At 46.6% G+C, this 16,122-nt stretch overlaps 1 protein-coding gene across 1 annotated transcript in view; it reads right to left on the bottom strand.

The window, feature by feature from the left end:
* The window catches only part of NCS1 (neuronal calcium sensor 1), an 87,902-nt gene extending 73,226 nt beyond the window's left edge, over window positions 1-14,676 (bottom strand). Inside the window, exon 1 of the mRNA XM_039507070.1 lies at window positions 13,779-14,676. Within this exon, the coding sequence (XP_039363004.1) occupies window positions 13,779-13,842 (64 nt within the window). The 5' untranslated portion in view covers window positions 13,843-14,676. The remainder of the gene's footprint in view (window positions 1-13,778) is intronic.
* Window positions 14,677-16,122: the final 1,446 nt, after the last annotated feature.

Raw genomic sequence — 16,122 nt, 5'->3', positions numbered from 1 at the left:
TCACTCAGGGGTACGTGTACCCCGAGGGGTACGCAGAGGTCTAGGGGGTACAGCAACTCATCTAGATATTTGCCCAGTTTTACAACAGGCTACATAAAAAAGCATGAGCAAAGTCAGTATGAATTAAAATTTCATACGATGACTTGTTTATACTGCTCTCTCTATAAGCCCCGTGGTTTTCAGTTTAAACCAATTTTTACCGAAAAAATCCTGGGTTTTACAAAAAATATTAGTTTTTTTCCAATTTTTACCCTACTTTTGTATCATTCAAATATATATAAAAAAAACTTGTTTTATTAGGAAAATACAATCCATTGCACAAGATCTATGTATTACGATAATATATTAGTCTGTGTGTATATGCAAAGCTGCCTGTGGTAGTAAGGCTATTGTGACAAAGTTCCTCCTACCTTGGTGGGTCCTGCGCTTATTGGCAGATTTGCTCACCTCACAGATTTACCCTGTGGGTCGGGAAACAGCCCAGAGACCTTCCCCTCTGGTACAGCCACAGTCCAGGTCAATTCCTCCTGTGTTTGATCAGGAGTTGGGAGGTTTGGGGGGAACCTGGGCCCGCCCTCTACTCCGGGTTCCAGCCCAGGGCCCTGTGGATTGCAGCTGTCTATAGTGCCTCCTGGAACAGTTGTACAACAGCTACAACTCCCTGGGCTTCTTCCCCGTGGCCTCCTCCAAACACCTTCTTTGTCCTCACCACCGGACCTTCCTCCTGGTGTCTGATAACGCTTGTACTTCTCAGTCCTCCAGCAGTGCCTACTCACTCTCAGCTTCTTGCACGCCTCTTGCTCCCAGTTCCTCACACATACTTCCTCTCCTCTGGCTCCCTGGCTCTCCCTGGCCTAACTGGAGTGAGCCCTTTTATAGCATCAGAGGGGCCTTAATTAGAGTCAGGTGCTTAACAACCTCACCTGACTCTTAGCAGGTTAATTGGAGTCAGGTGTTCTCATTAACCTGGAGCAGCCCCTGCTCTGGTCACTCTGGGAACAGAAAACTGCTTATCCAGTGGCCAGTATATCTCCCTTCTACTACTCTGCTGTTCCCAACTGGCCTGGGTCCATCACATTATGTATTAGTCTAGAAAATACACACAATAAACAGGCACCGCACGCATGCTCTGAAGTGCGTGCGCATCTGAACGTACTGATGAATTTCACGCTCACCACGTACACATTTCAAGCTGTTAGCAGAAAACGGTTTAAAGATTTGAGACACTAAAATGGGAAGAAAATGAAAATCTGTATCAGAATACGTTTGAGAACACAGGAAGTATTCAAAAGTTTAAAGAAACAAAACAAAAAACAGGTGAAACGGATGAAGTTGAGTGTATGTGCTGTAAATTGTATGGCCCAATTATTAAATGTAAATATTTATAGGCTAATACTTCTAAGTCTGCAACAGTAAACTGTTTATTCTAATGAAAAGTTTTATTTGGGGAGTAGAGAAATATTGTTTTCTTAAAATCAGAGGTGTCACTGTGTTTTGAGTTCTGTTTTAGATCTGCAGCAAACCACCTTGAATTCCATTCATCAAAGGATTAATCTACTGAATACGTTTTCCCCCTGTCCTTCCGTCCACCAAAATAAACCTTGATATTTACCCAGAAAAATTAAGAGTTTTTTTCTATCGATTTTCACCTGTTTTTGTTGTTGTAGTAATAAACAGATAAATTCCCACAAAAAAATAAATAAAATAAAATAAAAAACGAAAACAAAGGGCCCTATCTACATACTATACACTGAAATGTAAGTACAATATTTTATAATTATATGGTAAAAATGAGAATTTAAGCAATGTTTCAGCAGTAGTGTGGCTGTGACACTTCTGTGGTTTTATGTCTGATTTTGTCAGCAAGGAGTTTTTAAGTGAGGTGAAACTTAGGCTACTCAAGACAAATCAGACTCCTGAAAGGGGCACAGGCCTCTGGAAAGGTTGAGAGCCACTGGTCTAATATAGCAGCCCGTGGGCTAGGGCTCTGGATTCTATTCCTGGCTCTACAAGTGAACTTAAACAAGTCACTTTATTTCTCCATGCCTCGGTTTCCCCTCACTCCCTTTGTCTGTCTTGAGACTGTACGCAGTTTGGTGCAGGTACTGCCTCTCATTCTGTGTTGATACTGCACATAGCACAAAGAGGCCCTGATCTCAGTTGGGATCTGGACACTCTACTGTAATATAAATTATAATAACAACTTTAAGCCCATTATTTTGAAACAGAAGGATCCCGAGCATTAATAGTCTGTCATCTGATGTTTTTTGGTCTACTGACTTCCCCTCATAAAAATTCAAGTTTAAAAATGTAAACAGTGTCTCTGGTTAAACATTAAATACACACCACATTCCTAACCCCCCGGGCTCAGCATGCCTGTCTGGATTCAGAGACTAGTTCAAAAGGCAGGTTTGCTATTGGTGTGCCACCAGTAGCTGCTTGTGACTGGGCCAGCACAAAGGGAAGGGAGCCATTTACACACATTAAAAGAATTTTGATTTATTCTTATATCCTAATTCCCATCTTCCTCCTTATATAGCCAATAACCAGCAGCCTCAGCAACACCTAGGATCAGCAAACCTACTTCATTGTCTGCCTTGTTCTGCAACAGTCGTGTTGTCCAAAGTTCTTCCACACACAAGGCTGTGTTATGCTCAGATCCGTTGAAATCAATAGGAGTTAGGCACTGAAATACTTTTGAGGATCTGGGCCACAGGTCCTATCTACATTTGCAAGAAATCTGCTTTTGAAACACAACCTCCACTAAACCGGGTTCTAGCAGAGTTTGGTCAGCCAGTGTAGACAGGGTAAACCAGATGAGACTCACTGGTTGCGCAATTAATTTTTTTAATCGCTTAGCAGCCCTAGTTTTAAATAAAACTGGGCTCGTTGCTTGGGTAATTCTCCTTGCTCCTAATGGATTTTCCCCACTTCCGCATTCATGGAACTGCTCCATACCAGCTCTGAAATGGATAGTTACTCCAAAGGCAAATGAACTGGCCCCCACTGAAGGGAAACCCTTTCTTCTCATCCACAGCATGTGGGGAGGAGAAATTTGAAGGCAGGAGATTGCTCCTCAGACCAACAGAAGGCCCCCAACAGGCTTAAATCCCATATGCATGCTAGACTGGGAAGGATAATCTTGTGGATGGAGCACGAAACCAGGACTCGAGAGCACTGGGATCAAATCTTGGCTCTACCACTGTGTGAGTCTGGGCACGTTTTAGCTTTGTGTAGAAATGGGAGATTTTACCTCCTAGGGAGACTAAAACCCATTTGTGATGGGGAGATGCTCAGATACCATAGTGATGAAACCCATATAAGTACCTCCATAGCCAATAACATGGTGGGGGGGAACTGCTGTGGCATCACCAAGGACAGTCAGTATTTTCGTATCAGGGAGGAAGGATCCGAACTGGAGAATCTCTTCAGAATAACATTTATCACTTACAAAGAGCCAACCAAAAGGGCCCGAAAGAAACCCACGTTCAGCTCAGAAAGGAAAAGGAGCCGACAAACATGATTCCATTTAGAAGTCTAAGATATGCCTCAGAGGCAGGATAATTTGAGGAAGGTTCAGGAAACAAGCCCTAATCTTTCATTAGCATAGAACAACCCCGCCCAGCTGCATAATTTGTATCTCTAGGACAAAAAAGCTTGCAGCAGCCCTCACACAGGGAATTGCTCAGACAATAATCGTAATTCTCAGAGAAGCAGCATTGTCTGGTAATCCCAGTTTGCGAGAGACTCGGCTATACGGCCCTACATAGACTCATCCTCTTGCCTTTGCGCCTCTGGGCAGTGGGGGATTGCGCGCCTGTTGCACACATGCTTTTCAGTGCGTTTGATTGTTGTGCTGGTGCTCTTTGTGCGAACCAGGAGGCTGGGGGCCCAGAAGTGCTGCTACCACAAGCGGCGGTACAGAAAGCAGGAGAAAGAGAGAAAAAAGAATGAGAGAGAAATAAAGTAAGAAAGAAGAAGAGAGGCAATGTCACGCCCAGAGACAGAAGCTAGGCACGTGGCCTGGATCTTGGAATCGGCACCTTGGATGGCTTCAGAGCTTCTTGTTTCACCACCTTAATTACAGCACCAGGCAGCCAGGGTTGGGAGAACACACAGATAAGCTAACAGATCAGTGGATAAATGAAATACGACTCTTTTGATGCCTCTGCAGCGTTAGGCAGGTTCTCTCTGCAGCCTGCAAGGGGTCAGAGTAGGATTTCGCTGCTCTCTGTCGCCCCTTCCGTAGAGGGACATGACAATGCAGTTGTCTCGCTCCTCCCCCCTGCCCCCCGCTACCCTCCCAGCATGCCTTATGCACCCTCTGTCCTCTTCCTTCCTTCAGAGCTCAGCTCCCTCTGGGTTAATCAGGAGGAGGAGATGAAGCAAGTGCCAGTCAAGCATCCCCACTGCCCCTTATAGAAAGGGAGCTTTCCACAATGCCCAGGAAGTACTGGGTGGGAGCCTGGGCTTATAGCGTAGGAGAAAAAGCCACACCCTGCGCTGGGGCCATGCTGTGAGCTCCTCCTCTCAAAATCCCAGCCCTGAAAACACCAGGGGAACCTCCCTTCCCACTGGGCAGGGGGTCCTCAAGTTGCAGCTGCTCCTCTGCCTCCGATGGTAGGTAGAATGGGAAGGGACGTCAAATGACTGCGCTGCCCTCTCTGTGGAGAATGCACTCGCACTGCGCTTCCAGTGAATGTCATTGAGGGGCACCTCTACTACAGCAGCGCCGTGGCTCCAGCCAAGATCAGGGCTCCGCTGTGCTAGGTGCTGTACATACACTGTCCCTGCACCAAAGAGCTCACTGTAAATAGACAAAGGAGGGGAAGGGCAACAGCTTACCCACGGTCACTCAGCAGAGCCAGGACTAGAACCCACGCTCCCTGAGTCACAGCCCAGTCCATTGGACCATGCTGTCTCTAGACACAGGAGGCTGCGTCCACCACCAAGGGATCCTCGACCTGGACCACTGTTCCCCCACTTCCTTCACTCCTAAGGCACCATTGCCCTCTACGTCCTTGGGAGTGAATTAGATTAGCCAGCCCTACTGAGTGACACCCTCTACCGATACAGCAGGTCCCCCCATGCTGCCCTGGCAACAGAGAAGCCACCGGTAGGGATGGGAGGGGAGTTCAGTTGCCACGGCCTGCCCAGTCCCTGCCCTCTCTGCTGAGACTGCTGACCAGTCAATGCCAGTCGTGGTGACGGCTCAAGGGTGGACATCTGCCCAGTAGGAAGGGGACTGAAACCCGACATCTTGCTCCATGTAGATCATGGGTTCTATGACAAGCGTCAGGGTGTCACATTCACCCTGCCTTTCCCATACTGCTAAATGGGGGGCTGGGAGTGCTGACTAGATCTGGTTACATGGAGGTGGGGGGATGCTGTGTGGTCCCAGTATGGCACAGGTTGAATATCCCTGTCATAGGCCATCACCTGATACTAACTTGGGGTCCCCACCAACCCAGCCGGCTTGGAACTGGTGACCTGGGCAGAGAAGCAAACCCCACCGCTGTCCTTCCCCACTGGCTTCAGCATAAACAGGGCTCAGAAGCTTTTACCAAGATGTCATCTCACCTTGCACAGAATAGGCACAGCTGGAGCAAAAGTCTCTGTGTATCTTTCAAACCATCAGGTCCCCCATTTCCCCCTTCACGTCTCCTGATCCCTCCTCTTGGCACAGAAGATAAACACTCGGGCGGCATTGCCCCGCAGCTCGAAGAGCTCTCCCGAAGAATCATACCAGCAGCTCTAGAAGTGGGAGAACATGAGGTGATCGTGCAGTGGCTGATCCCCAAGCCGCCCTCCCTCAGCCCAGCTGTCTGCCTCTGTCCCGCTCTGAACGCCCGCAGGCTGGATGGATGCTCTCCCTCCTCCAGCTAAGCCTCCCTTGCACATCCTTGTAAATATTAATTGCCACTGACAAGAAGCACGGCAACAAGTGAGCCAGCGCGAGAAACAGCCTCTTGCAGCTGCTACTTCTCAGCCTGCACACGGCTCTGGACTCTGCTTGCCCAAGTAAAGCAAGCGCATGAATCTCAGCAGGACGTTCTGGAGAGAAGAACTGACTGGTTTACTTTGGGAGTGAAGGGAAACTGCAGTTGAGCCTCTTAATTTCTAGTCTGACACAATCAAATCTTACATTCATCCAGGATCCCAGAGTGCTCGAAACTAGACATCCAGGGATCACCTCCCCCACCGCCAAAATACAGCCACTTCTGGGGTGGAACATAACGTCTGTTTAACACTGCACGTTAATGCTACACAAGAGTTTAGCGCAGGACCTGAGATTGCTGGAAAATCACTCCTCAGGACACACACCACTAAAAACGCTGAGATGCCACAACAACTGTGTTAAAGCTGCGTAAGACAGACAGACTTGTTCGGTGACAGCGCTCAGCTACACAACAGCTCTGGAAATGGTCAGAAACGAAATGCACATGGCAAACATACTTGGGTCCAGCTCCTAAAAGAGGGCCTCTATTTTCCCCTTGGCCACCATGGGCCTGGTCTGCAGACACGCCGAGAACCTAAACTGCAGCTGAAGCTAGTAAGGGCTGCAGTATTAAGCAGCACTGAAAACCCGGCTCGAGGTTTGCTTTCAGGAGCACAGGGCACAGAGTCCCACATAAATACACAGAGGCCATGCACTGCCTTGCAATAGGAAGAGCTGCCTGTGTTTTGGGTTTGCCCAGGAATGCTGGGAAGACATTTACCCATGGGGAAGGTAGCTCTGGAGTTCCCTAGCTATCTAGGGGGCTGTCTAAGGAACTGCACACCCACCTGCTCCCAGGGGCTGCTTATACCGGCCTGACACAGTGATTAAGATTCTGGTGGCACTCCAGCTGTGTGGCTCTACTGGCAGCACTAACAGCAGGCAATTATAAGGGAACTAAGTCTAGTGCAGACAAGACCCTAGAGAGAAGGCAGAAAAGGCTAGTTGCTAAGCAGACCTGGGCTACCTGGCAGTATAACAGGAAAGTCTGCAGTGCAGAAAGCAGCTGCATTTGGAGAGGGACCTGGATTCGGAAAGGGACCTGGATTTTACTCCTGAGTCTGTGTCACTGACTCTCTAGGTGACCTTGGGAAAAACACTTCATCTGTGCTTGCTTTTCCCAGCTATAAAACGTGCCTAATAACGTGCACCTGTCTATATGCAGTGCTCTGAGATCTACAGCCGCAGAGCGCGATAGGTGCTTCCTCTTTGCAATCTCGTCTCTGTTTTATCTGATAAGCAATGGAGGTATTTTAAAAGTAACCGGCTCAGCTAATAAACCTTAATTCTAGGGCCGAACAATCCAGTGTCTAAAACAGGGTTTCTCAAACAGGGGTCGCTGCTTGTGTAGGGAAAGCCCCTGGCGGGCCAGGCTGGTGTGTTTTCCTACACAAGCGGCAACCCCTGTTTGAGAAACCCTGGTCTAAAATAACTCCACAATGGGTGAGCCTCTGGCGCTTGCTGCCATCCAATTTCTGGGGGTTTTGTCCCTCTCCACAGTCCAAGTGTCTTTTCTGTCCCATATTTGCTCCCCAAATCCTCCCGCTCTTAATATGACCTTTGCCAGCCAGCCATTAATTAGCAGGGGGAGAGAACAGCACTGCAGAGAGCATCTTTCCCTGCCCTTTTTCTCTCCAAAAATCTGTGACATACTTGGAGTCTATTACTCTGGGCAAGAATCTTATGACCCACCAGGGTCTTGTGCATGGCAGGGTACAGAGCGCTGATCCAGCTCGCCTCCAAAATGTCTTGCTTGTCATTTGGCTCAATGATTTGGCCCTGGCTCCACACTAACGTCTGCAGTGGAATGAATCTGGTGTTCCAGGCAGAGAGCCATAGGCAGAAAAGTGAACAGAACCGTGAGATCTATTCACTGCACCGTTCTGCCTCCAGGGATACAACGATTTCCACTAAAGGAATGGCCTCTGGCACCAGGTTTGCCCAAGGCCAGCAAAAATAAGACATAACCAAGCCCCAATTCTGTAGCCCCTCGTTCAGAAAAACATGTAGAAGTGACTAGCTTATCACTGCTGCGTTTTAACTTTATTTTCCCAGAGAGTTCAACCAGCCTCTAGATTCCACAGGAAATATAAATCAATAGTCATAGTTTGCTCTTAAATTAACATCCATTAATTCAGTGCATTACTGTTGAGCAACAGAGTCAATTTTGTGGCTGTACTGTAAAGGAGTAACAAATAATGATACTGGAATGAGTTTAAAATTCACAAAGTACATCATATGGAATAGGATACAGTTCTTAGGAAAAGAGTATCTTATTCTTTCCGGGCCCAGATTTTCAACCTGACCTCCATTTCTGCAGGCATAATTCTGTATTCACAAAGAACTGCACCCACCCTGTATGCCCTCTTCCAGGTTCTTTCCTGGAAATTCATTGCGTACCCAAAAAATGCAGCTGCTAAAACGGGGACCTGGGCTGCAATCCTGCAGTCAGATCCACCCAGGGGGACCCTTATACCAGCATGGATCTAAGGGCAGCCTTGCCAATGCCCATGGTATTTAGTGTTTTTGTCTTAAAGCCCCAGCTGCTGGGGTCATGTGATTAGGCGAGATTCTCAGCGTTCATTTTAAAAAATGGTTCTAGCCCTTCTGGTTGCAGAAAAAAGCTTGAAAACTTGAAGCCTAAAGCATCAAAAACCAGAAAACACATAAAAATCACCTGCATATGCACTCTCTTTAAAAAAATCTCAAGATTTTAGGGCCCTGACTCATGATTTTTGAACATGTGGGAGTGACAATGCTGCAACTGCAGGACTGGGACTGTGGTTTGCAAATGAGGCTCCCCGGTGCTGTGTTGTTATTCTGACAGGACCCCATGTCATATTATATATATATTTACAGGCATATTTACTGTGCCTATCATCCCAGCACCTGGGCTCACGTGACATGGTTCTGATTACAAGCAATAACTCAGCCACAAGGATCAGAAATACCCCAACACCACAGAACAGAGCCACGACTTAAGGTACTTCGGCCGCAGTTCTGCAAAGCACTCAAGCACATGCTTAGCTCCCACTGCAGCCAGTGAGACTTGAGCACATGCTTAAAGTTAAGCACACGATTAAGTTCTATGCTGCCTCAGGGCCTTTGCTAGGCTAAAGAGCAGAAAGCACTTACTTTGCCGCTCAGGCCCTTATTTCCTCATGGGACAAAATACCCAGCAGTGAAAGCCGTCCTGCTAAGCTACCTCGACAGAGCACTGAGAGGCTTAAGCAATTAATGATTATGAAGCACTTTAAGAAGCTGGGAAACACACTATGGAAGTGCAAAGATTTACATTCGTTATTATTATTACCATTCACTGTTGGCTTCTGCTGTGTTCCCCTATGGGGCACCGCCTGGCCTCCCAAGAAAGGTTAGATCTCGCTTTACATTTCATCGAGGCTCCACTCAGGCTGGATTCACTCTGACACTTCTCAAGGAGGCAATGAGCCCCGGGGCCAGATTTTTAAAGGTGTTCAGGTGCTTAAAGATGCAGAGAAGTAGCTAAACCTAGCTCCTCAAAGGCATTAGGCACCTACCTTCCACTGATTTCAATGGAGCTAGGTGCACAAACACCTTTAAGGATATGGGTGCTTGTTACTGTTGAAAATCTCACTAGACGTCTATCAGCAGCTGTAGGTAACTAAATACCTTTAAAATTTGACTTTTAATACTGTAAGTCAGTAGTATAACTGGCAATAGAACCCAGGAGTCCTGGTTCCTAGTCCTCTGCTCTGAGGGCTATATAGCACTGCCCATATGCCTTCTTAACAATGCCTTAGCCCAATACAACTTTTTCTGAACAGGGAAAGTGCAGCATAAGGTTTCTGAGACACAGCCAAGGTTGACATTGTTATGTGCATCTATAGAACGTGTCTGTACTGATAACCTTGTACAGTAGAGCAATGGAGGATGGGCTCTACCCAGCAGTCGCTCAAATTAGCAAAAACTAAAAGATTATTTTTAAAACCCCTACAAATACATGATGGAAATTCCATCTTGGGGTCTGGTGCTATAGCACGGTGCTATAGTACTCAGACTACATATACACCTCTACCCCGATATAACGCTGTCCTCGGGAGCCAAAAAATCTTACCGCGTTATAGGTGAAACCGCGTTATATCAAACTTGCTTTGATCCGCCGGAGTGCGCAGCCCCGCCCCCCCAGGAGTGCTGCTTTACCGCATTATATCAGAATTCTTGTTATATCGGGTCACGCTATATCGGGGTAGAGGTGTACATGGTTCCCAGTGTCATGGGAACTACACAATGGAATCATAACCTCACAGACAAGATTGGTTATCTATTAGCAGACACCTGTTACAGATACACCCAGGGGATATCTATCTATATGTGTATCTCAATTCACAATATAACTTGGCCAACGCACTACACTTCATAAATTCAAAGGTCAGAAGGACCATTGTGATCATCTATTCTGACCCCCTGTATCTCACAGGCCACAGAACTTCCCCGAAATAATTCCTGTTTGAACTACAGCATGAGTTTAAGGAAAACATCCAATCTTGATTTAAAAATCGCCAGCGATGGAGAATCTGCCATGACCTTTGGTAAATTGTTCCAATGATTAATTACCCTCACTGTTACAAATTTACACCTTATTTCCAGCCTGAATTTGTTTAGCTTCAACTTGCAGCCACTGGATTTTGCATCCGACGAAGTGGGTATTCACCCACGAAAGCTCATGCTCCAATACGTCTGTTAGTCTATAAGGTGCCACAGGACTCTTTGCTGCTTCTAAAGCTGATGGGCTCTATAGCATAACAGCTAGCCCGGTAGTTCTCTGAAGTAATGACCAAGGCGCTCAGGCAAAGGTTCTGGGTTCACATCCCACCATGGTTGCTTTTTGCTATTAATGTTACCTGGGAGGTGCTGGGATGCTACGATGCTGGGCAGCAGCGTAAGACGGAATGACAAGGTGCAGGGAATTAGGCCAGGGTGGAAGGGAGGGTTTTAGTCTCTTTGAGGAGCTGCTTACAATCTGCCTGATCTAGGTATCCAAGGTTACTTCCCCAAGGTAAGAAAGGGGCCCTAATAGACAGGGCATTGAACTCAGAAGATGAGGGTTCAATCCCCACTTTAGCCAGAGACTATATTTATGTGTGTGACCTTGGGAAAATCATTTTATCATCTCTGTGCCTCCGTTCTCCATCTGTAAATGGGGATAACAGCACTTCTCTAACTTCCAAGGATCTGAGGATAAAATCTGAGGCACTCCAATATGATGGGGATGAGGGCCATGTAAGTACCTAGATAGACAGGAAAGTGCTCGCTCTTCTTGACAACTGTGGCAAAGATGCAGGAACACTTAAGCTGAAATGATTATCACCAGAGATGAGGCCTGGAATGCTGACAACTAGACAAACAGAGTCAAATTCTAGTTACACGGGTGCAGTTCTGCTGAAGTCAAGGAGGTCGTATTCATTTACCAGAGGAGAATTTGGGCCATGGGATCAAATTCTGAGTCTGGGCAGTTGGGCCTGCATGTTTTATATGCCCACTCCTGTACACGCAACCGGATTTCACCTGCACACATCCAGTTGGTGGCTGCGTGCGCCTTGCTGCCCAATCTGCATGTGCAAATGTGAGTTTAGTACCTACAAAAAAAAAAGGCGCAGTGAGTTGCATGTGAAAGAGCAGATGTGTAAAATCAGGGACCAGCTTGCAGCTAGCTGAAAATGTGGCCCATAGTTTTTGATAGTGCTTGTCACTGGGCAGACTGACCAAAGCCAGGAGGTAGAGGGATTTTTTTGGATGGGGAAGGAGGAGCTGGGCACGCAGAAGAGAAAGCTGGAGAGAAGAATAGTGGTGACGCAATGACTGATTTAAAACAAATGACCCCTTGTTGGCCTCATCGAGCAATGGAAACATCCCCGTATGAATGACAATTTCACAATACTATTATACTTGTTCAGCATCTATTGTTGGCAAGACATAGGATATCATGATCCTTTGTCTGCCACATATTTCTCCCTCGAGGGATCCACTGCTGTGTAAAGTGAAACTACAGAGGAGACAAAAAAAGATGTCAAGGTAACCCAGTGCCTGGTACCACTCAGCCCGGAAGTTTGTGATGGTGTCGGATCATCTCGGAACTATCCCCATTTGTTCTGAAGGACAGAAATGGAGATGAGATCGTGTCACGGCAGACAAAAGTCAGTTTGCAGGCTTGGAAGCCTTTAATGACTTGCTCCAGCGCTCTATGCACCAGACTGCCCAGTGGATGTACAGAGCAGCACCGAATGATGGAGTTGTGCAATGCACCAGAGTGGCTCTGTTCCCTATGGGAGAACCTGCTGCATCCTAATCTATTGCCTTTTTGGGTAAGTGCTGCCGTGGGACTGCAGCAGTGACAGTGGAGAGAGAGCTCCTGGCTCTGTTAGCTTTCAAGTGCTCTCCAGCTATGCAACAACAATACCTCCAACCTGTGTGCAGAGGAGCAGACTTGAACACAGCAGCCTTGGCTGTACCTTCCTGCTTTTCTTTAATACACCCTTAGCATTGATCTCAATAAGCAAAACAATCCAGCAGCTTGCAGTGTTAATAAGATTACATCAGCGATTCAAATGAAAAATCCACCCATTTAACAGAGCAGATTGTTAGGCTGATATTTAAGATTCCGGGAGAAAAAGAAGGAGCTTTCGGGTGTCTGACCCTTCACTGTGCTCCATAACACGGAGAAGATCCCTCTGCCTAATGAACCCAAACTTTGAAAGCTACAAATGGTAGAGACCTTACATTAAAAAATGCTTCTTGCTTCTAAAGTGGAGGTGGCAAGGAGGGACAAATTGAAATGGGGTTCTCTCTGCGCACCAATGTAATGGTGACATTTCAGATTAGAGTCGGGAAGCCCCATAAAGGTCTGGAAACTGTCGATCCAGGTAAAGTGCAGATCGAGTTAGCAAGTGATGTGGGGGAGGGGAACGTTCCTTGACTGTGAGTTATTGGTTGCTTAAAGCTAGAGGGAAAAGTTTTTTAATGGGATGGGGTGTTCCCCTGGCTCCCTGCCCCCACCCCCCATAAATCGCTGTCTATATTCCTCTCTTTCCAGGCTAACCTCCTCTGAATTCTTGCAACCGAGCACAGCAATGCTTGAGCACTCCATTAGGGGAATGATTAAGAAACTGTCAATGTTCTACAAAACCCAATGCTCAGAACTAAAAATAAACCAAGACACCACGGGGTGAGAGGGAAGGGAAAGAATTTCAGAACTCGATGCAAATTCTCCAGCAAAGCAAAGATTGCAGCAATGTTTACCACTGAACTGTTTTTTCTGTCCCTCCCTTTCACACCCCCCACGGGAGATGTTTGGGGGAGAAGGGGGAGTTCTGCTCTCCTCGCCAACACTTCAGTGCATCGTGATGTCTGAATCACCAGGCTGAGCTTCTCTAGAAAGAAATACTTGCTTGTCTGGTGCTTCTCACGGCACTGGCCGGCTAATCACTGAATAATGATACCATAGCGGGGTTCTCCCTTCTGTGATGACCCCGTCAAATACATGCCTTTTCTTTTGGTTTCTTTATCAGTGCAGCAGATCATGCAAATGCTACACACCATGACACACTTACACATCCCTCCCCTCAACCTTTGCGGGTGCACGCATTCCTGTGACACAACCAACACATGTGCAGCAAGCAGCAGGGCCCCACACGGAAAACCAATGGCATCTTTTGATCATGACCGGCTCCTACTTCACCCCTACCCCTAGTACAAGAGCAATCGGAAAGTTGCCTGATTGTAAGGGGGTTAGAATACTTACAGTAGGTCTTCCTGGTCAGCTCTTCCACAACTTCAGGCTTCAACTTGCTGTTGGATTTCCCCATTATTGCCCAGCAGCTCTTCCTCCAGATCACTCAGTACATCAATCACTATATTGCCTTGTAACTCCCCCTCTTTCACTGAGGGGTCATCAGAAGGTTTACCTTGACTTTAAAAAAAAATTCAAAATCACCTTGGGTTCTTCTTCCAATCTCCTCTCCTTCCTAGAACAATGTTTCTTTAAAAAACAAAAAAGCAGCAGCAGCAGCAGTGGAGTAAGGGGTACAGGGGAGAATTGCTTTTGTTTTTGTGGTGCTCCAACCTTACTGGGAGATAGGATTTCAGTCCTGGAGGATTTTACCCCGCTCTTCAACTGAAGAATAACGCTAATAAACAGAATTGCTACATTCCACTTGGAGAGAGGGCTTTGGGGTTCGGCTTTTTTTGCAGCGACCAGAGCTGTGGTTACATTTCAGTCATGGTTTCTCTTAATAAAAAATTAAACACTGCAGGTTGATTTGTTTTTCCTCCCCTGCCCTTGCTTGCACAGCCTGGTAAGGAAGGTTATTGTGCAGGATCTGTGTGTATGTGCCTCTCTCTCTATCCTCCCGGTAGCTCTGTGGAGTGTTGCTGTTGTCGTCCCTGGTTACAGAACACCCTCCCCTCTTTCTTTCGCTGTGTAGCTTCAGCAGGCGAGGATTTGCTGCTGCCTGCTGCTCTGCTGATAAGGTGTTAACTGGAATCTGCCAGTCAGACAGCAGCAGGCCAATGTCTTATGTCTCCCTTTCTTGTCTCCTCACTTTCCTTTTTAGATCAATCCTCTAAAAAAACCCACAACCCAATAACATTTTCATTCAAAACAACTCAATGGCTTCTTCTTTCTCTGCAGATGCACTGATTTCCTTCCTCTGGGGCCTGGAGAGAAAACGCTTGTTGTCTCGAACTTGGAGCTGAGTGTCTAATGGAGATCGGAGATTCCCCCACTCCCCTCTCTCCAAAGTCGTGTATTTATCTGAGATTCACAGAAGTTAGGGATGGAAGAAACTGATTGGGTCCTTCGATCCGCCCTCTGCCAATGAAGAATCTGCCTTTGTTTTATTGGAAAGTGGCAACGATACATTCGGAGCTATGTAAATAAATGGGATTATTATTGTCACTACACTGGTTTCTGCCTTGATGCAAAGTCCCGTTAATGAGATTTACTGCCTATAGCACGATAGCATTTTTTTGTTTTGAAGTCCCATATTCCTTCTCCCAGATTCCCTTGCCTGTGTTCTTGAGACTCTGTTTCTCTTGATGTTTTCCTGGCACCTAATAATTTACAAAGAAGTGACTTTTTGTGAATTTTGTAGATAACTCTAAGGCGTTTGCTTGCTTTCTCTCCCTTGGGGGAATTTTATAGTGAGTGTGCAGCCAGGGTAGCAGAATCCTGCAAGAAACAAAATAGATTTTCATCACTGATCTTTGTAAATCAATATTTTCCTTATCTCAAAGATAGAGCGTGCCCAGATTGGTGGAAACACCCGGCCTACCAAGCTGACTGTGTGGCAGATATAACATACATCCCATCTGACGACATGTCTCTATTCCGTTTTCTACTTATGCTATTTATCTCCAAAGAGATCAAATAATATACTGCAATCTATGAGTCTTGCTACAGTCATTTTTATCAGTGAAAGGGACTCTTTCCCCTCTGGGGCCAGTCGGAAACACAGATGTTGGCCCCTTCCCTCAAAGAGCCATGTGGGTTCTTTGATGTTAAAATTAGGACTTACTAAAGACGACATACTGAGCCAGCTGGTCACAGAGGTCGGAACATCACCGCCCCTTATGCACCAAACACATTAAGAGTGACCTCTCTGCACTAGACACCACATTAATATTATAACCCATAAGCAGGCGAAGATTGTGACCACCCAGCCAGTAACCTCAGCAACAAAGCACCTCCCTGCAGGCAGTTCCATTTCTTTAGGTGCACTGCTCGCTCAGGTTCAGGAGAGTGGTGAAGGAGGAAGAGCATTGATGGGGTTAAACCTGCCAAGGGAGAAGAAACCTACTGAAGTCATGCCCTCTCCTGCCAATTTCCAGTGCTTGCTCTGCCTCTGACTTGTTCGATGACCTTAGGTAAGTCAGAGGGACCATCATTTGGAGAAGTGGCCTCTGATTTTGTTTGGTATGCTTCAATTTTTGGCACCCCCAACTTGGAGGTTTCACAGGTATTACTCAGCGCCCTCACAGGGCTCTCGTGAGAATTAATTCATTCATGTTTGTAAAGTGCAAATGGAGACCGTGTTGAGACTCTTTGAAAATCTGACCCCAATCAACCTACCCATGGGCCATACAGA

Source organism: Mauremys reevesii, linkage group 19 (genome assembly GCF_016161935.1).
Source record: "Mauremys reevesii isolate NIE-2019 linkage group 19, ASM1616193v1, whole genome shotgun sequence".
Lineage (NCBI taxonomy): Eukaryota > Metazoa > Chordata > Testudines > Geoemydidae > Mauremys > Mauremys reevesii.
Note: the sequence above shows the minus strand (reverse complement) of the source record. Positions and strands in the feature narration are given on the sequence as shown.